The 25,492-nt window shown below is 40.2% G+C and overlaps 1 protein-coding gene across 1 annotated transcript; it reads right to left on the bottom strand.

The window, feature by feature from the left end:
• Positions 1-273: 273 nt before the first annotated feature.
• Positions 274-25,489, bottom strand: LOC112573187 (tetratricopeptide repeat protein 39B-like). The gene is made up of 18 exons (XM_025253314.1): positions 25,350-25,489; positions 24,466-24,497; positions 9,404-9,511; positions 8,959-9,034; positions 8,558-8,690; positions 7,986-8,118; positions 7,206-7,305; positions 6,563-6,628; positions 6,279-6,390; positions 5,762-5,829; positions 5,295-5,354; positions 5,007-5,098; positions 3,789-3,947; positions 3,410-3,527; positions 2,867-2,978; positions 2,152-2,269; positions 1,440-1,556; positions 274-1,073 (listed from the first exon to the last, which is right to left on the bottom strand). Exons 1-18 carry the CDS (start codon positions 25,404-25,406, stop codon positions 773-775), a joined length of 1,962 nt encoding a protein of 653 aa, XP_025109099.1. The 5' UTR covers positions 25,407-25,489; the 3' UTR covers positions 274-772.
• Between the last annotated feature and the right edge of the window lie 3 nt (positions 25,490-25,492).

The following is a 25,492-nucleotide window of genomic DNA, read 5'->3' as shown; positions in this document are numbered from 1 at the left end:
TACAGAGTGATTTTTAGCCCTTGGTTGTCCGCCATATTTTTTTACTTAAGTAAAGTGGTCCGCGGTCCGAAATACTTTGAGAACCACTGCTGTAAACAGATGCCTTGTGTAGAGATCTTCAAGTAAAAGCAACAGACAATAAACAGATAAGCTTCCAGCCGAAAACTTATTTTATATGCACTTCTAAATATTTACAGCTCGTGAAGAGATTTAAAGTCTTTCCCCAATTAAAAATGTGCAAAATGGTGAAAAGTAGAAAAACTTTTTCTTTAAAAAAAAAAAAAAGAAGTCCTTTTTCTTGTCACATATGAAGACAGAAAAACCACATGTAAAAGGAAACTTGTTTATGTAAGAATATGGGTGTGTGAATATAGAGTGCAATGCCAAATATATGTGCCAAAGTGTTATTAAGTAAACAAGTTTTTAATACTTTTTTTCAAAAGAACTCAAACCTATTAACTATCAATATTTATACATATAAAATTGAAATGAGAGCAACTGTATGAAAAAAACAAGATGGATAAAGATTCAGAGATTCAAATTGTTGAGTGATACAAATTGTGAAGTTCTCTTTCACTTCTAACGGCTTACAATGCCTCATGAAGTCTCTGCACCAATCCTGCCTTCCATCTTCCAGAAACCATGAAAGATAATATAAATATACACAAAGATAAAACAACCAAAACAAATATCATTTGTGTGTGTGCAAATATCTGCACACTGTATTGCTAAAATAAACTATCATTTGTTTGAAGACATCTTGATTGCTGAGTTAAGTCATGCTAAGTTTGTTTTCAGCTGGGGCTAATTCCCTTCCTGAGCATCTGTCACTGCCGCTCGGCACAATGTTTCCTTCTCCTCCCTGCTGGGATAAAGATCCATTTGACGACTGAGCTAAGGAGATCCTATGGTCCTTGCTGGTGGATAACACATCCAGTGAGCCCGAATTGGTGGGTGTGGGTGGGTCCGAAGACACACTTTCGTCATTGTTTGCTGCTGCGTTTAACTGTAGACGTAGGGCATGTATTCTGAAGTGCAGTCTGGATTCCAGGTAGTATCCCTTGTAGTTTTTCCTAACACACCAGAAGGTAAATAAAGGATATGATTGAGATAACTCTTCTGTCAATAACTAGAAAGGTGTTTCTTTAAAGTTTCTTATTTTCGTTTTCGACCTGTAGGTGAAAGCATGGAAACTATAAAATATACTAAAGGCTGAAGATTTCCAGGCATGAAAAGAATTGTGGTTTGAAAATTTTAAAATTTTTTGCAATTCTCTGCAGGAAAGTTGAAGTGTTAGAATGAGGCAGATCCTGATTTTCCAAGTCTTCTATCAATTGTGCAGTTTTCAAAATACAAGCTATGTTACAAGTTCACAAACAAGAGTGTGAGTGTGCGTGTGGAGAGTGTCTGTCCAGAAAAACAGAAAAAACTGTGACTACTTTGCTCTGTGGATGCATGACTTGACATCGGACAGTCGATCCTGCTGCAGGTAGACAATGGCCAGCTCAACTGTAGCATATGGGATGAGGTACTTGTCGTACACAATGTCTTTTTCACTGTTACAGCAGATGTTACTTTTTAATAATATTACCATGACATATAGTGCATTTAACCCCTACTGCTCGCCAGTATGATAATTGTTTGGTCATCAATAAATACAAACTAAAATAATGAAAATCTTTGTCATTTGATAGAACATTTATATTGAATGAGAACAACTTCATCATTAATTCTTATTCTGTCTGTAGTTCAAACCTGTATTTTCAATTAGATGAATTAAATATGCAGAAGATTAAGCTAGATCTGTTTCACATCAATGCTTAATTTTTTTTCACACGGAAGTTAAAATTCCTTGCAGCCTTTTCCCTATATATATATAAAGTGAAAACAATGTCACGTTTTATTATTACACCCAATCTGCATCTGTCTGATAGTAACAATCTGCACACACTAACAAGATTTGAGCTAAAAACAGTAATTTCTAGGGGGAAAAAATATTAACTATATTTAGAAAGTCCAGCATGATCGACAATCTTTCTGTGATGACTTACATTGACTCAATGACTATAGAAGTGCAGAACAAAGCAAATCTGATAAAATTTTACTTTTAATTTTTTTTTTTTTTTTTTTTGAAGTCACAATGGTACTTACTTTCCCAGCACCTCCAAGAAACATTGTTCAGCTTGCAGGAACTGTCCACGGTGGCGCAGACACACACCTTTCAGGAGCAATGCCAGGGAGTAGTCATCAAAGTAGAACTTATGTGAGGCTTCAGAAAAAAAAAGAAGAAAAAGCAAATTTTAATTAGAGTTTACACAAACATTGACAACATGGTCATTTTGCCATGTATCTTCTTAGAAAGTAATAATTACAGTTCTCTTGTCTTTAATGAATAATATGATCCAGAACTGAAAAGATGACCAATAATATGATCGCTAACAGTTATGGAAAGAGAATTTTGTTCAATCCACCTCAGGTAAAATTGGATAAAAAGGTAGCCAGTCATGCGACTGGGCGAAGAAGTGACTCATGACAGTACCATAAATGATTTGAACAGTATTCACATTTGACTTGTAGATATAACTGCTGACTCATTATTATTAAGATAAATGCTGAAATACAAAACCCAATAATTACATAAACACTTATAATACATAGGCAACATCTTTGGTTTCCAGCTTTAAAAAACTGTTTTGACTTGCTTTTATAAATAACAGAATTACATTAATTTGTAATGAGCCCTTCCACATCAAGACTTTCCCTTATATCCTCAAACACCTTTAAACACTCCAGTACTTTGTCCTCTTCCACTAATATGTACAGACTTAAAACAAAACATGCGCACACACACACACACACTCCCTACCTTTGTCTTCCAAGATTGTATGTACCGTCTTCTCAACAATCATCAAGATTGGCTCCAGCAAGAACTGTTTTTTGCCAATAACATTAAATCCATTCCACACATAGATCAGTTCCTGTAAGCCACAACCAAACTACTTTATTTAGCATGGTTTTGTGTAAAAACAGGCAAATATTTTGTACCTTAAGATTGAACCTGTATGACAATTGGTCATAAAATGTTACCAATGAATGGGAATTGTTTTAATCTGGTACAAGTGATATTCTAAAAGGTAAATGACAAGGTGGACTTACTGATCCTGCATTCTTAATCATTTCTGTTCAAAATTTTGTGTTTCAAACAAACTGTTCATTTACAATAATTTCTAGAACACAGTTGCACATCAGTTCTTGGGGACGGCCATCACAACAATCGCATTTTCATAAATTTCTCATTTTTCTTGTACAAACACTGACACCTGACTCACACTGGAAATAGTCCTCCATATCTAAACAAAATTCTCTGAAAATGCAAACCCTAACAACAACTGAATGCTAGAAGTCTTACCACAGCTGGAAGTGTGAGGTATTCATTCTGCTCTAAGTAGCGCTTGGCTTTAGCAACAGCAAATTTTTCAAATGGAATGGACTTGCCGGCTATGCGCTGCTTCAGTTTGGGAACTTCACTAGAATCATAAAGATGGCCAGCATGTCAACTGAAACTTTCACTCTCATTGCACAAATATCCCTGTCTTGTACAACAACATGTGTGAAATTATACATGAATGCATCCAATTGGAATTTGCAGCAATATTCACATTATCTGTTCCTGACAAACCAAATGGCAAATAATGTGTTCAACTACATATGCAGGAATAAATTGTCACTGGCATGTATTATAGTATTGTACTTAAATGAAAGAACATCTGCTTCACAAGAAAATTTACCTAAACAGGTACTTCAGATGGGTTTTTGTCTTCTCTGTTTGATCATCACACATGAGTAAAAAGCTGGCTTTCTGGTATGTGTATGTTGCCTTACTCCATCTGCTCTCTTTGCATAGTCGCTCTGCATACTTCATAGCCATCAGCCAATCAGATCTGAAACTGAGATACAAGAGATTTCAGCATCCCTGTTTCTTGTAACTAACAAAATTAAATAAATAAAGTTAATTTATACAGCACCATATTCCAGCTCTATATGCAAGATTACAGTGCTTTACCAACAGCACACAATAACTTAATGAAATGTCCTCCATTAACCATAACCGCTGACTTAATGTTTTGGTAGAATGTTTTTATCCAGTTACAGATATCAGTCCAAATCCAATTGTTTAATACTTTTGCATAAAGGCCCAGTCTATGGTATCGAACGCTTTCTCATAATCCAAACTAAGCAATAAGCCTGGTAGATTTTTGTGGTCGAGGTATACTATCAGGTCATATATAAATCTAATGGATTGTCCCCAATGTTCTATTTGCCATAAATCCTGTTTGTCATCTGCGACCAGTAATGGAAGTACTTTTTTAATACGTGTAGCTATACACTTTTGAACCTATTTTATAGACCACATTTAAAGGGATATCGGTCTCCAGTTTTTAATAAATTCTCTAGACTTATCACCTTAGGATACAAGTAATGAGTCCTTCCTTCTGAGGATGTGAAAGTTCCCCATCTCTGAAAGCCTCGTTGAGTGATCTTATGATAAATGACCCTAATTTCTTAGCCTTAGTTGCTGGCACGGCATAAAAACCAACCCCCCCCCCTCTCTCATCGAGTACAAACTGTCTGTGCTGTGTTTTAATATCTTTGCTGGCACCTGCCCCTGCCAAGGAGGCCATCAAAAGGTGTAGATCAATACAATGGCACTAATTGCACAACAATTATTGCATGAACTGCAAATGAAGTGGCAGGACCTGGAGATCGTGAATCAAAAAAAAAAAAAAAATCTCATCTGTCCATTCAAAAAGTTAAAAAGCTGTTTCAAGCTATGTCTGCAGCTTTCAACAGGTATGTACTCCCAAACACTATAAGCTTATTTTAACCATATTTCTTAAAAACTTTACAAACCTGGAAACACAAGTAAATGCCTAACCCACATGACTGTTTATGCAATATTTTGTTCTGGGTACAATATGTTTACACACTCTTTGAACTTTTCTTACCAGTGACACCACATCAGCTCCCAGTAGCACAAATGATGAAATTGTCTCCATTCAGACTGTGACTCTATGGACTCTTCAAATCGGAGAATGGCCTGAGTAGAAATAATAAGGATAATTAGATTTGTAAATGTCCATGTGGACAATACGCTGCACATGAGTACAAACAAATCAACAGTCAATCATACAAGAAACAAAAGTGTCAGCAAACTGATAGCACCATGAAAAAAATTACAATATGTCAAGCAATGTTTTACCATTTAACATTTTAAACTTTACGAAAACACTCACCTCATCAATATTGGCTCTTATTTCTTCTATTCGTCCAGCAAAGAAAAGAAACAGAGCCCCCTTGAAAAGAAATTATGTATATCACGTTTTGCATTAAACATACACCAGAATTGTTTGTAAACTTTAAACCTCTAAATATAATGAAATTCCGAATTTTCTTTGGTGTCACCTGACATTTCTAGAATTAAAAGAAATAAAAAAAAAAATTTCCCTAGAATTGCAAACATTTTTATCTCAACAGATTGAAGGTTATTTTTTTTAAAAAAATCTTTTACATACAGTCTTCATGACTGCACTCTTTGAGCCCATTAATTTTTTTCAACAAATCCACAAATTCTTAGTACAAATGTTTAAATGCTAAACGTATCAACATCCCTTCAAAAGATGAACATCCAAACCCATTTGACAATATTCAAGCACAAAAAAGTAGTTTCTGGCATATTATATGCTAGTCTTTTTATAGATACCTTAGGGAAAGTCTGGAGACATGGTGAAAGCAATGAAGACGCCAAATCTACATCACCATCTCCCAGTCCTGCCAAACACTTCTGAAGTTAAAAATCTGTTGGGTAGTATTGCATACTTATATGTTGTATGTACATATGAGGGAGTAATAATAATAATCATAATGGTCATTTATGAAGCACTTTAACCAACCATCAAAGGTGACTTAACGTAATTTACAGAATCAAAAATACAAAACAATGATATTCAGAGCACACCATTCTATAGCCATATGAACTGTACATGAAAAGTCTCATCCATCTCTATTTGCATGGACACATGCATAACATATCCTCCTTAATGAGGTTTTACTGTACAGCATTACAAGCAATACAAATAAAGAAGCAAGACAAAATCCTGACAATATCAGCGTGTAAAGCTTGTTGTTTTGAGTGCACAAGGGTAGACAGATGGTAAATACTGAAAGTATGACAAGAAAATAGCTACTTAACACATATGTGACAAAAGAAATCTACAAACCTAACACATATGTGACCACAGTGTGATATGCAATCAGAACAATTGCGCACAAAGGTCCTCGAAGACTGGTATGCAGTTCGCTCCCTTTAAGGAGTTCTGATAGACCAAGTTTCTAGCACAGAATGCAGAGGATCATGTTGTTTAATACCAATTTTAATTTTCTTCCATTTCTTTATAACAAAAGAAATTTCAATTTTAAAAGCTGACTGTATACTCACAAGTTCAAACTCTTAATAAAAACAGCTTGCACATATAACTTGTCAACATCCTGCCACTAATCTTACCTTGCTTCCTGAAAAACCAGCAAACTCCAGAAGTTTCATAATTTTTGATGGCAGTAGTGAGATCATCTAAACAAGAACAAAATTACATGAAAGACTTCAAGTTTACTGAAGGACTTGTAGGCTGGATATGACAAAACACTATACAATTTCAGGAACTACAAAATATTCAATTCTTAATCAGCAACTTAAAGGTATTTATTTAAAAATTTATAGATTATAAATGTCTCCAAAACATGCTGATTTAGCCTCCAGCGCCTGCTAAACATTTTATTGCATTTGAAGTATATAGAGATCAACAGACTGGAGACACATGTTTTCTCCTTAGGCACTAGAGGTATCATTAACAGAAATTAACATTCTTAGGTACTATAGAGATCTATATCAATACAGCAGAGTCTAGAGGCTGTCATGGGTTTTCTCTGGGTAATCAAGTTTCCTCTCCCCCTCTATAATCCCTTGCCTCAACAGCATGAGCTTACATCTTAGATTCTTCCCACTGAATAAATCATCTAGAAAGTGAGGCAAATGAAATCCAAGATATCAAGTTTAACTGATATTTCTTTAATTAATGTCTGCTCTAAAAAAAGTAAACTGAATTCCCTCAATTTACTTTATGCTCCTGAAAGACCCAAATCATTCATACCAGATTGAAGGCTCCAACACCCATCCTGACGCCACTTTCAAAGTGAACTTTATGTACATCTTTTTCCCAGTTTCGGTTCTCTAATATTTTGTTGCATTCTCTATAGTTGAAAACAGATAAAGAATTGTCATTTAAGACACACAAAACAATAGTTGCAGTTTATAAATAATATAGAAATATTGCTCATTAACATTCTGAGACCAATAGTACTTTAACTTTGTTGTCAACAAACTAAAGCAAAAAAAAAAAGTTATATTTTGCTTAAAACCTGGACTGGACAAGTTTTAAAGGCCAGCAAAAGCAGTTTTGATTACATTTATTTGTGCATGTGTGAAGAATTTACATTCATTTAAAATTAAAATTATAAAAGAAGAAACATCTGACCTGTAACATCAAATTTTGAAAAGAACTAGTGCTAAGAAAACAGAGCAGCTTTCTCTCAGTTGGATTTTTTTAAATATGCTGGCAGCACATAGCAAATTGCTGCAAGCGTATTAATTTTGTAAAACAGAAATACCTGCAACACATTCACTTCTACACAAAACACCATTCCATGGATGTGCATTTGCAAAGATGAATGTTTTTACACACCTTTCGATCGTACTTTTCCTCATCTCTCTCACACTCACTCCACTCATGCACACATGCAGAGTTACAACTGTCACAAATGCGACAGTATCATAATAAAGCTAACTTTTCTGTTACAGTGTTTGCAGACTCTTATTGTTACTGCATTTTCAACTGGCATCTCATGTGGAGACTCTCAGAGACCCAACTGACTTGTAAATCTTGTAGCATTCACGGATTTTGAAGCCTCCCTTGACAAAGCTGATGAGATTTTCATCTTGTATAAAGGTCAGCAAAGCACGGATCAGAAGAGACTCAGTGTAGCAAATTTCTGCATGAACCTCCTCTGTCACATCAAGAAATTCAATTTTATTTCCATATGACATTTTAACAAGATTAAGTTCTAAAATGATGAAAATGTTCATGTGGATACATATATCCACACACACACACAAGCAAACAAACACATCCCCTACCCCACCTACCTGAAAATAACCTATTCTGCAAACAAAAAATTGAAGGTGAAACAATCCCAGTGACCAGTTGAAGAGTTTTTGTAGATGTGAAATTACCATTTATTTTAAACTGAGGAGTGATTAGTGATATTTATACGGCTTGTATTATTGATGAGCTCCAGTGGTACAGATTTTCCATGAGGATCAATAAAATATTGTACTTTTGTCATAAACCTCACAGGCACCTTGCCATCCAAGTAACCAAATGCAGATGGATTTAATATTCTTGAGAAGTTTAGTCTGTTTACAGTACATTCTTCCAGTCCTCACCTTCTGTGAACTCATTATAGTTGACCCCAGATGTGACCTTGGCAATGGAACCAAGCAGAGTACTCCGTCTGCGCATTTTGCTGCTCACAATCACAGACCTCTTCATGGCAGCAATAGCTTGTTCGATGTCTCCCTGTGGCAGCACCACCAATTACCAGTAGTATATATTTGTCTTATGTACCCAGACACATGTTCACAAACACTGTGCAAACTTGTAATCAAATTTTACAGACTGAAGAAGTTATTCTTACTAATAGTTTCAAATATGTGGAAGATAAAAGTGTCACGGGTTTACCAAAAAGAAACCTAGAGAAGTTTTCACAAAACAGTTGGCAAAATGCCCTAACTCATTTAACAACTGTAAGACTACAGTTTTAAAGTAAGTGACAGGGATTGCTCACCATATCAAAAGTCATCACAGCTTGTATATAAAGGATAGTCCCATAGCCCAGACTGTGGTACATGCTGCAGTCTGCACTGTACAGCATATTGGAATTCACATCAAATTTCAAATTCACAATGTCAATATGTTGTAAAGAAATGGTCAAAATAGAGGGAATAGCATGCATGCACCCATACATCTCACACACACAATGCAAGCAAAAGGTGCCAGACATAGTGACTAAAAAATCCCTTGTTTCTTAATTCTGCTGTCCATGTAATGTGTTTCCACAGAAGATACAAAGACCACTTAAAGTGCATCTCACTATCAGCCTCTGGAGAAGTCCATATATTGCTACACTCACCATCATTCCAGTGACCTATAAACCTACCAGAGAAAGAAGCAAATGAACATCTATGATCGCTTTTTTCCTAAATCCCATGAAAGACAGAAATTCTACTCACAAAGGCTTCATGCGATCCCTAGCTTCAGCAAAATGGTTGGTGAAGAACAGCTTAAGGGCCACACTTGCCTCCTGTATGGTGGTGTTCAGGTCCAGCTCATTTTGACTTCTGTAAAACAAGGCAAACAGGCTGTCTTTCAGACCTCTAGCTTCTTATTTTGCACAGGTTTAGAATATACAGCTTAAAAGCTTATCTTAAAAAGCTTTTTTCCCCATTCAGATAACTAAAAAGAATAAGATTATCCCATCACATTTTAGGGTCATGAAATGTGTTATTGCCTGAGGAAAGCAGAGGTCTAACACATGACAATATTGTCAAATCAGAGCAGGAGTGAATATGTGTACCAGGTGGAAGGGCTTTCCGCATGGGTCCCATGAAATCCTGCCTGGAGAGGGGTTGGGAGGACTCTCATAGTGAGCATGATTTTGTCCACAGTTCTCTATTGCTTAAATAATATTTGTCCCTCAAAGGCATCTCATTTCAGAGTAAAGCTGCACACATAGCAAGCAGTATAGCCAACCTCATAGATAACATGTGGTTCTAGTTCTAGGAACTTGCCACTTTTATCTATGTCTAATGTCAAATTTCTGTGGAGTGGGTGAGAGTTGTTGGCTACAATTGGTCAGGGTTGTTTTTTTTTTTATCAGAAGCTTGTCATACATTGTCTCTATGTCATTCCCGATTCCCCCTCTACCCCTCTGGCTTTTTTAATGTTTACTGTTAGTGATGAAGTTACACTGCCTGTAGCATGATTTAATGTACAGCTGGCAAAGACCACTTCAAGTCCTTCATACTGTTTATGGAAACATAAAGTCATGCAAAAGTAGCAGTGTTTTTCACACGCCCCTTGCAAAATTAGCAGTGCTATTCTTGACACTTTATAAACCCTAAAAAATGCAGGCTGGAGAGTCACCACTAAACTTGAGTGACTGGGGTGATGACAGCTTACCAACCACCCACCCATTTAACCCTTCCTTCTCTCTCTCCTCTTACCTCCCTGTCACCCATTTACCCGCATGCTGTTAACGTACAATGCATTCACTTTACAGCATGGCTATATTTCAAGGTTGTCTGGGCTGCTAGGTAGAATATGATTACAAGATGAAGTCTCCCCCGCTGACAGCAAGCATTAGACCCAACAAAATACATACTTCTGAAGAGGGATTGGACTTAATTCTGCATGCAAGCTGTCAGGCAACAGTCTGCTGATAAAAGAGGCACCCAATATAGGGCTAGAAGCCCATTAAAGTGTACAGAGTACTGAAGGATTTATTTTCACATCAAAAGACTTGTATCCCTTAGGTCAATAATATAGGCACTTAGTGCAACATTTGTGTATAAGCACTTAGTACAGCATATTTGTCCTACACACTCTGCACTAAATCCCACTATTAATAGTATTATTACACTATTATTATGCACTGTACAGAAACAAATAGGTATTATGCTTCGTGCACTGTGTAGTGACAACAAATGGATTAAGCCATTCAGTATGAGTACATATATTCAGTGTATAGTGTGATTATCTGGAGCACATCATCCCAAAATGAATATTTATTCATATTTAACTTAGCAGCTTTAACTCACGAATACATATTTGCCACGTAAGACTTAATGGATAATGTTTGTAGACAATTATAACTGACCAAGTAGGCAAAATAAGGAGGCAGTCCTAATGCTTCAACCAAGAAACTTTTAACTATTCCCATAAAAATATTGTACCTCAAATCAAACTGAATAAATAAATTATTCAAACATGAAAAAACAACAGAAAAACGTCACAACAATTCCTACAAACATTAAATTTATGTATGTGTTTTATGTTGCCCCAGTATTTGGAATTTATCTCAAGAAAACCCCAGGGGAAGACAACTACTTTTTCTTTTATTATAGCAATCAGCAACCACAGTCAAGTGTGTTTTCCTTAGTCTCCTGGTCAACCCTGTTTCTCTTTCCTCACTCCTCCATCCTCACCAGCCCAACCACGCCCAGTCCAATCTGTTATAGATCTGTGGTGTTCTGTTTGTCAAACTGTGGCAGCTCCCACTCGGCTAGCATTCATGATGCTCTGCTTTACACCCCTCTCTTTTGATTTCCCCAGTGCTTCAGGCGCAACCTTCCCTTGTACTCCCACCCCAAAAAAGACACAACTCCGTTATAGGATTACTGGTGCTGGTGTGTGGTGGTGGTGTTTTGTGGGAGGTGTTTCGAGGAAATAAGGTTAAGGAGCTGAATGGAGGAGGAGTGGGTAGCGATCAGATGAGGCGATGCTGACACAGCATGACAGGACAAGACGCGAGCACAAGAGCGACCTTGTTAACCTACAATATCTTGTCGAATGTGTGACTAGGAATTTTCGTAATATCTATGTGAAAAAGGCCAGGAGGAAATTCAAACAGTTTCTCCTACTCGCCCACCCACAGCCCCGTTCAACAACCCGATGGTGAAGGGAATCATCTTGGCTTTCCACTGAACGCGCCTCGCAAGCAGTTTGCTGCGCAGTTTCCAAAACGAAAAGGAGCCTTGGAGAGACTCTCTTGTAGCATAAATAGTTCATAATAAAACACTTGCCTGTCATTTCTGTAAGCTGTCTAGACATATTGTGACTCCCATGGTTTACATGCGATGAATGGCGGAATGAATGACAGCCACAGTCAGTCAAGCGAGGTTTTTCTTTTGTGTACATGTCAACTACTTCATGCATCGTGCGTGGATAAAGAAACACCAACATGCGTTAAAGAAATTTTTTCTGACGACTGGGCAGAATCCAGTACAAAAATACTATTTTTCCAAATCTAGTTGAATATCCCCTCTTCCGTTCTCGAGATACAGGTTCACAACCATGCACAGAAAAAGGTCAACGACACAGACGTCAGGACTGTACAAGGAGGCATTGCCGTTTAAGCCAATGTCAGATTAATTAGGTCTATCCGTGGACAATCGTGACGTCATGCACTGAACTTTTTCTTTGTAAGGTGATATTTGTAGACATTTATCTCGAGAAGGAAGTAATGATATTCACCTACATATACGGAAATAGTACCTTGTGCCGAGTTCAAGCTAGGTATTTTTTTTTAAAGTGTTACACAGTACTAGACCTGTAGCCGTCTGTCATGATGGCGACTCCAGCAGCAAGCGTAGCTCTTGCTAAGTGTCGACAGCGTGCCACAGCCTTCTTGATGTGAAGCGTGACGATTTTATCAAATCTTGGACATCTTGCCTTCATTGGGGCTTTCGTAAGGCATTTTTTTTTTTCGGTTTTACTTGTCCCTTCCTTTATAGCTCTATATTTGAAACATCGCATGCACACAACTAAATTCTGACAGCCTCCTTAATCCATTACAAGCATGCGCGCGCGTCTGACACTCCACCACCCCACCAACCCACTCATTACGCACACCCAGGCTGTTGTAATCCTCCCTCCACACACAACCCCAGCAGAGAAAAGATCCTTTCCCAGAATCCCAAAAGTGGTGGGAGGGGGAGAGAACGCCATCATTAAAAGCAAAAAGATCTTGCTAGCAACTCGTCTATTAGAAAGACTGCCGCTTTGGCAAGTTGTTACACAAAACAGTTATTTTTCGGAGATCCATGTGAACGGTGTACAACTTGATGAAGGTGCAGAGTTTTAAGTATATGGGCCCAGACCTATCTAAAGACGGCAGTTTTGCGGCAGACATTCTACATATTTTCACAGCAGTGCGACGGCCAGACTGAATAAAATCTGAGACAGAAGAAGCATTAGCTTTGTCACCAAGTTCAAACTATTCAAGTCCCAAGCCGTTCATATAATGATGTACGGTTGCGAGACGTGGACCTTGCTAGCCGAGACGAAGAGAAGCATCCAGGAATTCGAAACGAAATGTATCAGGAAACCGCTCCACATCTCTTACAACACAAAGCAAACACGGTCGCCATTCTTGTGGGTCACCAGTAACCTCATCGTCAAGCGGTGAAAACGGACTTTGTTCGACCATTTTGCTCGGAACGACATCTAATCGAAAACGGTCCTCTAGGGGTATGTCGCTGTGGTAAGCAAAAGAAAAAAATGTTTGGAAAACATCAAAGAGTGGGCAGACTGCCTGATGGGGGAACCTACTCACAGATGCTCAAGTTCGTCCCCGATGGCTGCACTGCTGCTGCTGCACCCCTCACCCTCACCCCCAGACGATTAGTACTGACAGGTCGACCCCACAAGTGGGACGACTTGCTCCATTTAAGGAGGTGACAATAATAATACCGTCAATTTATATAGCACTTTATCTCAGCAGTATTCAGCAGACACCAAACACGGCGAAAACTCAAGGGGACTACAAGAAAGCAAAGAAAAATAGCAGGATGAGCTAGTCCCTTTCAGATGGTAAGGGACACCCCTCTCACAATGAGTAATGATACAAAACTCAACTTTACCAAAGACGGCAAAGGGAAGCCAAGAAGGCGTGGTTTTTGAGACAGTCTGTAGTTTACAAGTTAACCAGAAATAAATATTCGACTTCCTGCAGCAAATCTCTTGACTACATAAAACAAAATATTATTTTGAATATTTCTGAACTGCTAACATTTAGTCAAAACATTTCACTTCCCACTTCCCAACACACCACTCATGTACCTTCAGGTGCGCAGAAGCGGGAGGGACAGTGAACGCCAGTGGTGCATAGTGTCTAAGGCACGACATGTAAAAGGAGCCAGACCTTGTCCTTTCCCCGCCTTTACCCTCTCGGATAAATCAGATACTCATTTCTGCTAGACAGCCAACAATCTTCTGCTTCACAAACAAATGTAGTGGTAATAATAATAATACAGCGCATTTATATAACACTTTTCCCCAGTTCCAGCCGGACTCCAAGAACCTTTTACACATTCCCACAGGTGCACAAGCACACACATTTTTGGGGCAAGCATCTAAAGCACCCTCGTGACCACACACACACCAACCACCATGCTTCGGAGCCATTCCACTGTCTACAGCAGACGCCGCAGTTTTCTCTACATAACAGTCATATTCCTTCTACATGCCGCTCTTCGTCCTCACGCCATTCAAAAGTCTCCTCCCCTCCAACACCTGCAAAAATATCGCCACAAATCATCTCGACTCCATCCTTCAGCATCCACCAGTCATGTTACCCCTCCTAACGCTGCTCCTTCTCTGACCACTCACGTCACGCCAGTTGCACCTTTACTCAAAGTCGACAGCTTGTTAAATAAACAAGGTTTTATTTCCCTCAGCTGTTGCCTGATACTCTTGTTGGCGGCAGTTTCGATTGTGTCTACAATGTAAGTTCTCGTCCAGCTCTGAGTCATTTGCCCAACTGAATTAGTATTGTGCGTGACAAAGTGCGTGTGATTTTTCTATCAATACAAATTCTCGTAACTGTGTGCCCTTCGGCTACTATTGAGCCCACTTCCTTCTCCTCTTTTGAATAAAAAACAAACTGTGATATAATGCGCGTGAGAAAACATGAACCTGTACAACCTGCACACTTCCCACTATCATCTTCATTTTATTTTAATGGATATAAACCCATTTTTAGCCATAAAATCAGATAAGACATACATCACACAATAACACTCATATGTGTGACGATATGGCAAAAGATACAAATGAATATAATACTAATATATATATACATACAAATTACTTAAACAGTGATAATTGAATTCAAATAAATTTTCTTAAATTAATAAGTATACTTTTAGATTTTATCAAATTGTTTTAAAATTGTTTTTAAAAAAGCTTTATTAAACTGGATCTGAGAGTAGGGGAAAAATTTGTTAATTCTCTTCTTTTTATATATGTAAGTAATGCATATCTTCTTTGCCTATATATCTTGTTGACATTTTTTAATAAATTGATTCCGACGGGCTACGAAAAGTCACATTCGTCGAAAAGCGATCCCAGTTTCGTCTGGTACATTCTCGTGGTCGCATCCCAAACAAGCTCCTCTGGCAGTGCTAACCGACATTTAAACGTCTTCACTAAAGCAACCTTACAACCGCTCAAAACCAGAGAAAGGGGACAAGTACATCAAAAAGATGATTATCAACAGTACCTGACAAGTTTGCATCAGATCACCACCACCTGATCGTCTGCTGCGCCTGTCGTTGCTCATCATCATCATCTGTGACCACCGAGCAGGCAGGCTGCCCTGGAAGTGACGGCGGCCTGGCGGCTTTCACTACTGTTGGCTCCATCAGTCTCACCACTACTCTCCTCCAACGGTTCCCTCGAAATGCACGGACTGAAGCAGCAAAGTGAGGCAGTTCTCCTGCACGTGCGCGCAACGAGATCTAGGACTTCGACACGCGCGAAAGATAAACTATATAAAGTGTACAGACTTCTCATCCGATACGAACGAACACCTCGACGACCAGGAGCTCATGGAACTTCAAGCACTTCCTATCCTCTCCTCTTCAATGCCACTGGTCACATCCAGCGGTACAGGCGAAAATTCACCATGACCAAGCTTACCATGTGATTTCATGTTCACTTAAAGACATTGACCTCGAGTGCGCAACACCTGCCGCAAAAGCACTCACAACATTGTCACGTGATCTATTGTTGTTGGTTTTTTTTTTTTTTGGTTCTGTTTTTTAAATATTATTTTTGGCCGAGATGAAACGTGAAGTCACCTCATCAAGACAGTTCCTCTTTTTGCGATGGAAATGGTCGTATCGCTTTGTTTAACATGGTAGGTTTTGGTGGTCAATAGACTGTAGATGCACACAGAACAAACCCGACTGCTGCACTGTACTGCTGAGAAGAAGCAAGCAAACCCTGCATGTTTACGATGGCGTCTAACGTTTGCAGTTGTAGTGCGGTCGCTGGACACTTATCAAGCCAATCGATTCTGTGTCGACTCTCTCGCCGCCATACATCCGCGGATGTCCCAGTCGATGTCTATCCGGCATGAAGTTATGCACTAGGTAATACTTACATCGTGTGCCTGACCGCGGGTGATAGCTTGCCTCTCCTACAAACTCCATCCGCCCACCTACCCACGCATCCCCTCACACTTGAGAGAGACATGCGCACAGCCGATCAAACCGCCCATCGCATGCAGCCCTTTCCTGCAACATCTTTTTTTCCGCATCACCACATCACGCCCCGCACAAGGCACAACTGCCGTCTCCCCCGTCAAAGGATCGATACTCTCTGTGGGTCGGAAACCAAACCACACGAGAAAGTAGTTCTCAACAAGCAACGGTGTCCGTGAACTTCAGTCGCAAATGTTCCTAATCTGCGCCGGAGAGAAAAAAAAAAAACAATCTCCCGACCGGACGCTTCAGGATCTTCTCTCCGCTCGCAACTACCCACCCACCCGTAAAAAACTGTCCAAATCACAAAATCCACCATTTAAAAACTAACAATAAAGTTGATTTATATAGCGCTGATGACACGAAGCGCATCTATCAGCAGACGACATGGCTGAAGTACGTAGAACCTAAATCTAATCTACAAAGCATGTAGCAACGTACATGGTCAGTAAATATTATTTATAAAAACGGCAGCAACATGGTCCACAATACCGGAAAACTTAGAGCAACAGTGACAAAGACATAATCCTGTTAATTCAAAAATACCAAGGCAAGATGGCCAAGCGAAGAACAGGACACAGAAGCCATTAGTAAGGGTGTCGATGGGAAGAATGACGCAGCAAAGCAACGACGAACACTCCAGAACAGAGGTAAACATCACAGAGACACTAAAACTCCATGCAGATCCATGGACGAGACAAAACGACAGAAAGCTGGTCTCCTCCAGCCAGTTAGTCGAATGGGAACATCATTCATCATTTCAGCTGAGCATGTTCACCAGCTGCTGTGTCGAATGGCAGAACCAATAAGTGTGTTTGCTTTTCCTTGAGGCCAACAATCTCAACACCGGCGGTAGTTACGAAGCAGAGGCAAGGTTACCCCAGGATTAGCTATGGGCTAGGGGCTGTATTTACAAAGCGAGCGTACTCCCCCTCTCCGTGGGAAAAATGGGGAAACCAAGAGAAAACATCCTGCTTCCGTAATTAGGATGAACTGTCGAGACCCCGCAGACACTGCTTTATGCTATTTTACCCAAGGGCATTGTTACCACTGAGATGTAACTATAGAGTAAGCCAACATCCGCGGAATCCGGATGCCGTTTTATCACTACAGACAAAAGACGTTGTCTTTGATTTCTCCGTTGTACCCAGGGCTTCATGAATACGTCCCCCGAGCCGTTGAGGGTCCCAAGATGGGAACCAGGCGCAGACCTAGAAGTCTAGGACTAGCCTGATAAGCTATTGGTCTTGCTTACGGTCTAGAACTATGAATACAGAGAGTTTGCCAGGGTAGCGAACGGAAGTGAAGGAAACCCGGGGTAACGCATGCACCTCTGGTTCACAACTACAGCACCGGGATGGTTTTCTCGTTTCTATAAATTCCTGCACATTTTATCACCGACATTACTTCTGTCTTTCGACAACAAAAGAACCAAAAGTAAAGGTATGATGGTAGCCGCTGCTGTTACTCTACCTGCAGAACAGATCTCTACAGCGACTCTCATGTGACCCAAACTTGTGCTGCTACTGTCTGAACTGTGTCCAGATGCCATCGGACTACTTTTGCACGGTCAAATACGGGTACTTGGCTCCGCCCACGCTGCCTCATCAACGGTGAGTCGAACTTGCAAAGTTGTACAATAATAAACATTTTTCCACTTATCAATCATCTCTTCATCTCTACCCCAGCGTTACCACAAATCTCACACTCCGATAATACCCTTTCCTTTACCCACGCTGATACAGCCTTAGTTGCTGACACGGCGTTAAACACAATTAAAATTCCTTTTACCCACAGCGACTGGTCTTTCTCTTCTCTAGAGCCTAGTCAACGTCAACACATGGCAAGTCAACAAGTGGCGATCCTTTGATCCTTCCGCAACCAACTAATCCTTCCGACAGACGGCAGGGCAGCAGATATCCCACCAACCTATCTCGCCAAGCGCAGCCGTCTTTCGTCACTTTTCTGGTCTACCTCCAGAATACTGGATACAGCTAGTCACAATTTAATGTATGCCTTTTGTACGTATCAACTGCGTTTTCTTTCATAATGCTCCCTTACCACTGCTTCAATCTAGTCGTCCACGGATCAAAGCAATGTAGATTATCCTTTCTCAGCTGTGTCACAAGCGTTGGTGTTTTCTTCTTCACCTCGGTCAGCTAAATCAAAATGGACTCCTATTCTCCTTAAATGCACACTTGACTTTTGGAAACAGAAAAAAATCGCATGGTCTGGTGATTGTGGAAGGTTTTCCTGCGCTGCGATGGGTTTCTCTGCCTTAAATGAGAGCGCGAGTGGGCTGGTGCCTTGACCTGATAAAGGATGGAACCGTTTTTCCCATCACTTTATCATGATTTGTTCTCGTGACGTAAATCCTCTAGCTTGTAGTAGAGTTGGTTAGCTGTTGCTTCATTTAGAACCGACTATTTCACAATCATGCTTCTACTGCTAATGAAAATAATCAACAAGGCCTTGAGTTTGGATATTTTGTTGTTGTTTGTGCTTTTATGACCCTTGGTAACAAGTTGGATTGAGAGATCAAAATTTCGTAGCAGGCAAATGTGTTTTCCAAAAAGTTCGGGGTCACTTAAATTTTTTCCCAAACGTTGGTGCAGATTCTTTTTTGTCTGCAGTCAGAAACCTTGCAACGTCTGCCCTAACTTTCATAGTGTTCAAATCGTGGAGAAAATGTGCCTTACCGTCCCGTGTTTTGATCGATGTGGACCATTCCTGAATCAATCTGATGCTGAGAAGTCGGTCATTTCTAATTTCTTCTGGTTTTTGTTTTTCGCATGCTTTCGTTGGTTTTTTTTTGTTTTGTTTTTGACGTGCATAAGCGTCCAAAACATTTATCATTTTCCCACCTTCACAAAATCTTCTGTGCCGCGCACACACGTGCATGTGACATGAACTCTCCCGTGTAAACCTTTGTTAGCATCCGTATCCCCCCATCCTATCCGGACCTACATGATATACCTGGATTAACCAGTCTCATTATTTAAAAGCCACGTTACGCTAAGTTGTGATGATCAAGGTTGGCGTTTATCTCCTCTATAAGGTGGTTCTGCAAAGCACCATATTTATTTGTGACTTCAGCAGTGTCGATGGCGTGTAGGGGGTGAGAAGAGACGTAGACATGCAATGCGCATCTAGTCTCATTGGTGCTTCAAATCATCGCTTTTCTGCGCGTGTTTAATCTAGCATCCGAAACTCTTATGCATCATTAATGTTTCCAAAAACACGAAGCGAACATACTACAAGAAACGGCCTCACAACGCCAGGGTAAAATGAAAATACCAAAACCGTTTGCACTTTAACACATCCGCAGCCTGTGTAATATGATGGATGCATATTTACATTTTCGTCCAACGCTCAGTGGCAACGTCTTGCGCGCTTTTCATTCAGTTGTATGGCTCCCTGGATACAAATACTCATAACTTTTCAATAAAATAAAAAAAAATAAGCACAATCCTCACTTTTGCGTGACAAACTATTTGTGAGGGTGGCCGATAGAGAAATCAATAGCGCAATCCTACTTTGTGGCACGTGTTCATGGTCTCAAATGGCACACCTCGCTCAGCAGCCAAACACGGCGTGGCTGTCCAGCTGCAGGAAAAGGGATCAGTTGGAAATGTTGCTGGCGGGACATCCCACAATGTATTTGCTTGTTATCCAGATCCTAGATCACGCAGGGATGCTTGTTACAAATATTATGAGGACGGTACTCCTGTGTGCTTCATTACCTTCGCCATCTGTGACGAGTTCTCTGGTTTTAGTTTCTGTAACAGGATTTTTTTTACATGGTGGGGTTGTTAGCCCTACCACAACCTATTTTACTCTAGGTGAGGTGTCCACCTTAGTCGCCTCTTACGACATGCTGGCTGGATGGCAGGGACCCTATTCTTGCAATGCTTGCTAGGCAAGCATACCACAGGAATCAGGGCAGGTCCCTGTTGCGTGAAGACATCTTCAAGTTACCAAGAAAGGAGATCTTGGGACTGCAATAATTGGAGGGGCATAACACTTCTTTCCTCACCAGCAAGGTCTTCAGCAGATTGTTTTGTCAAGACTGACGGCAACTCTTGAGAAAGACCTCCGACCACAGCAAGCAGGATTTCGCCTGGGCGATCCTGCTCCGAACACATCTTCATTCTGCGACAGATTCTGGAGCAGAGCAACGAATGGAACACACCGCTGTACATCAATTTCATCGACTGGAGAAGGCTTTTGACAGCATCCACCGCGAGTCTTATGGAAGATCTGAGGCATTACGGAGTCCCTGAACTTGTTCAGGTCATTGCAATGCTGTACAGCGATTTCAAATCCAGGTTGTCTGTGACACGGAGCTCACAGACCCCTTCAACGTCAGTACCGGGTGAAGCAGGGCTGCATTCTGTCGCCGTTCTCTTCATCCTGCCATGGACTGGATCATGAAGACTTCCACGACAGCGAGAGGAGAGGGCTCAGATGGACCATGATATGACAGCAACAACAGCACTGGAAGACTTAGACTTGCTGATGACATTGCCCTGTTGTCACACCGCCACCAAGACATGCAGGAAAAAACAAACCTTCTCAGAAACAGCTGGAAACCTTGGCTTGAAGGTCAGCACAAAAAAGACTAACAGTATGAGAGTGAACGCCAGAGTCCAAGACAGCATCAAACTAAATGGAGAAGAGATTGAGGAAGTTGACAGTTTCACCTATCTGGGTCCAAAATGTCAAACACTGGGGATGCGGAGGTGGAGATTCGAGCCCGACTGGCGAAAGCCAGCCAGGCCTTCGCCTCACTCAGGAGCACATGGAAGGCAAAAAACATCAGCCAGAAGATCAAGCTGAGAATCTTCAAGTCAAATGTGATCAGCACCCTCTTTACGGATCAGAATCTTGGAAGATGACCAAAACCATCAGTAACAAGCTTGACGTCTTCAAACAGATGCCTCAGGCGCATACTTAACATCTTTTGGCCATCACCAACGAAGAACTCCACGAAGAAGTGAAACCGAGTCCATCACCACGCAGGTTCAACGAAGGCGTTGGCGATGGATTGGACATGTGCTCCGCCAGCAGACAGCAGACCTTTCCAGAGTCGCCCTACGATGGACTCCAGACGGCGAAGAAAACGAGGCGCCCAAAGGAAACTTGGAGAAGAACAGTGGAAAGGGAGATGAAAGGAAAGGGCTGGACATGTCACCTAGAGCGGGTTTCAGCCGATCGACATCGGTGGCGGACTCTGGTTGAGGCCTTATGTGCAACCTGATGCACAAAGAGGAATAGATAGATAGATAGGTACTCCTGTGCCTCCTCTGCTCCTCTTCTCTAATGGTTTCTACCCGGGGTATTCAGCGCTGTATACATGAAAATTCCTTAAGATTAGACAAAGCCGAATGAAACCACTCAAGAATAAGTCTGGCATGCCCCCATCCACATCACATACCCTTGTTAACAATTTTATTTTTCATTAGCTGTGTTGTGCTTTGATCCAATATTTTCTGCAGACCAAAATGATCATCGCCATCTTTCCCGACTGCGGTAAGAAACAGTAGGGAAAATCTTTGCGGACTGAGATCAACGAACTTGTATTACTGGACTGCTGGCAGACTATTCACCACCCCCACCCCCACCCCCCGTTAACTACTAAACGAGGCGGGTGTAAACAAAGCTTCCGGTTTATTCACATTCATTTGCTAAGGCTCGCCAAGACTAACAGCGGAGAACCTTGCAAGGAGCGTTGGCCTCGGCAGACAGACAGCAATCCACCTATACACATCCGTGCTTAGAGCACACTACTTTTTTTTTTACATCCGGTTTCAAAGATGCGTGGCCGACAATGAAAGGTGGGCCAGGGCTGGATTATTCTTTCCTTATCCTTACACCAACCTCGTGAAGTAAACTGATCCAAAGTAATCTATCTTTTAATCTGAGATATGCACGTTTGTGATTCAGGTTCAAAATATGCATGTTTTGACGTTCTTGGAACACCGTCCAAAATCCAACAAAATAGTTATGTTCTCAGAACACAAACAACACTCTCATCCCTAACCCTCTCTCTCTCCTGGTGGTGAGAAGGAAGATCGAGTGACTGAGTGTGCATAATGTTGGTGCATAAAAACAATTCTTTTCAATATAGTGCAAAATCCATGAAAGGAGGAAGTCTCATAAATTACTCCAAACCTGGTTTGATAACTATGTGAAAGTGATCCCAGTCAAGCCATATGTTGGAAACAGGTACCTGACTAAATGGGTTAGGGTAACGGTAAAGCATCAACAGAGAGAGGAGAAAACCAATTCTGGCCCTGAAAAAAGTTTGATCTCCAGCATCCCACCCTCTGCTTAATGTGACCTTAAAAAAATGATGGGGAACAACCTTTACCTTTTTTTTTCTTTCAGACATGACCATCCAGATTAGCTTCAGCATTTAATAAATATTTGCTTGAAAGAGAAAAAGAGTGACTATTAAAAAGTGTTTCGAAGATGTTTCCCTGAGATTGTCATAATGAGTGAATGAAATGTGCCATAAAACAATGTCTCCCACTTCAACACTCAGTTTTACCTAGACTGTTATAATGTGTCAATGAAATGTGCTATTAAAAAATGTCTCCCATTTCAACACTCAGTTTGCTGTGACTCATAATAAATGAACAAAATGTCAGCAAGTGATACTCTAACCCAGATATGTGACAAAAAGAAATGGATTAGTCTTTTACACACAGTTCTGCAAAACAAACGAAAAGGTCAATGTCTAAACTGGCAATACACAAGATAATATTCTTCTGGATTTTATGGGCTGACTGCAAAATTTATTATCTCAGTTTCTTTAAGTGGTCTCAGCAGGGCTGCTGTCTCAAGATTTTTCTACTGTCTGTCCCAAACCATTTTCCACCATCAATAAGCAATTGTCATAGTGTGAGTAAAAAGAAGAACAGGCAAATAAAGGAAAATTTGTTTGGAAAAGGTTGTGATGTCATCAGATAAAAATAGGATGGACAGGATCTGGCACAAATATAATACCAGGTTTACTACGAATCAAAATCTGTCCAAGTTCCTCTTAGTGCTAATCCTGCTGTATGGGTATGAAATGTGGATTCTACTTTCCAATACTGAGAGGACATCCAGGTGTTTGAGAGAAAGTGCCTGAAGAAAATGCTCTGATCCTCATAGAGGAAACAAAAGGATTTTGTATGAAACATGGCTGCAACACTCATAGACCACCAGGAACCCCTACTTAAAACAATCAAGCAGTGTAAGCTGGTCTTTACTAGCCATATGACCCAAGAGACCTTGGATAAGGGTCAAAGCTGCAGTAACCAGCGGAAGAATTAGCTTACAAACTAGTAGACTGGTCATCCTGTGCTCACTACCGCCCAAGACAGGTGTGAGTAGCAGGTCTTGTCAGATCCTGTGTCTATCTATGTGTTACCCCCAACAACTGTTACCAGTTAAGGCTAAAGGCCTGACTGGCTAAACCTTTATAAGCCTACATCCTTCCACTGCCATGGTATTATCAACTTTCTTGGACTTTTCATTGTATGTGGGTGTTCAGGACAAAAGATATGCCATATTTAGGACAACAACCATGTGATCTTTTCCACTGGGATTCATTCTCTTCTCACAACTTCATGTCAATTAGTCATATATGCATTAATACTTTTTATGAAGATAAATTTTTTTGCTTCCTGGCAATCCCTTTATCAAAATAATGATGCTCCCAAACAGATTTCAGCAGTTCTGACAGCTGGAGATATCATTACATCCTGTACATAAAGATTTACACTTTTTTTTTTAAGACCTGCTAGAGTGGCAAATTTTCCTTGTGTTAAGCCAGGAAAAGATGTCCATCCAGTAACACATTTTCAGTCTACATTTTTGACTCCTAATTTAAGGATGGGAAGCATTAATTTTGCCCTTTAACTCACTGGATTCTGGCAATTTAATGCACAATTTTGACCATTGTTAGAAAATATGACTTTAGCCACATGCAGGGCACAGTATTTTTTTTAAAAAAAGCTTGAAGCTTAAATACTTACAGTGTAATCCTTTCAACTGCATCTTCGTAAGTCTGAAAAAATGAAAAAGGCTTTATTAGTTTATAGACACACCCACACATATGGCAGTCATTAACACTGCTTGTAAAGTGTAACAAGTATGAACAGGTATCATAATAAATTCCTACCCGGCAAATTTTAACTTTGAGGGATGAAATAGTCCAAGGTGGTAAGTCAGCAAACATCCCTCTCTCTGTCACACACACATACACCATTTATTTTTCTTAAAAAGTGTGTCACTTTTGTAAAGAGGCATAACACTCACTATCAGATATTGCATGCATTCAGTATAAGAGAACAGTACAGACAAAAATGCTTAAGAACAAAGGATCTGTATCATATCATTCATGCAGTACTGTGCAGTTCATTGTGAAGCAAGCTCACCTGAACTTTGCTCTGTGATGTTTGTGTAATAATTGCCCTCTAACTCCATGACCAACAACAAAGGTCCTTTGCGCTTGTGATCCAACGTCTGATCAACCCCTAAAACTATCCTAATTCAGTTCAATATAAAGTAATACAGAACTCGAAGACGTGTTCTGTTCGTTCGATCAGTTCGCTCATCATTACAATATGAAACCATGACGCTTTTCTACTTTTCGAGTTACATATGGGTCCGAGCTACCTGGTCTGGCTCAACATCTAGCAGCTGATAACCAGGTGCCTGTGTACCGCGAGTATATATTTACGGTTGTAGGGAGCATCATGCTCTGCATGCAAAGTATGACCCTGTAGTGCGCGAACTTGAAGAATACCAAAAGTTAAAATCAGCCCTGACTTTTACTAATAAATTCTAGTAAATCCATTAAATCAGGTGTTGAATTTAGAAAAATAATATTAAACAAGACAAAAAAAATTATACTCACATCTTCGTTGTCACTGTCATGGCCCGTTCCTGGTTGCAATCTGAGTCTCGCTGCCATCGTGGTTGCTAAGTGTAGTAAAGTCGCTCAAGAGGGTACTGTGGATATGAAATGTTTACGTTATCTTCACCATTTCATCCAGAACT

Source organism: Pomacea canaliculata, linkage group LG10 (genome assembly GCF_003073045.1).
Source record: "Pomacea canaliculata isolate SZHN2017 linkage group LG10, ASM307304v1, whole genome shotgun sequence".
NCBI classification, from domain to species: domain Eukaryota; kingdom Metazoa; phylum Mollusca; class Gastropoda; order Architaenioglossa; family Ampullariidae; genus Pomacea; species Pomacea canaliculata.
The sequence above is the reverse complement of the archived record's forward strand: the minus strand, read 5'-3'. Positions and strand labels throughout refer to the sequence as shown.

Excerpts from the sequence above, each read along its gene's own strand:
- LOC112573187 (XM_025253314.1), bottom strand. The coding sequence starts at position 25,406 with ATGGCAGCGAGACTCAGATTGCAACCAGGAACGGGCCATGACAGTGAC. Across the intron at positions 24,498-25,349 it reads ATGACAGTGACAACGAAGAT|ACTTACGAAGATGCAGTTGA; the intron begins GTGAGTATAATT and ends TCATTTTTTCAG. Across the intron at positions 5,830-6,278 it reads TGTGGTCACATATGTGTTAG|GACTGGGAGATGGTGATGTA; the intron begins GTTTGTAGATTT and ends AGTGTTTGGCAG.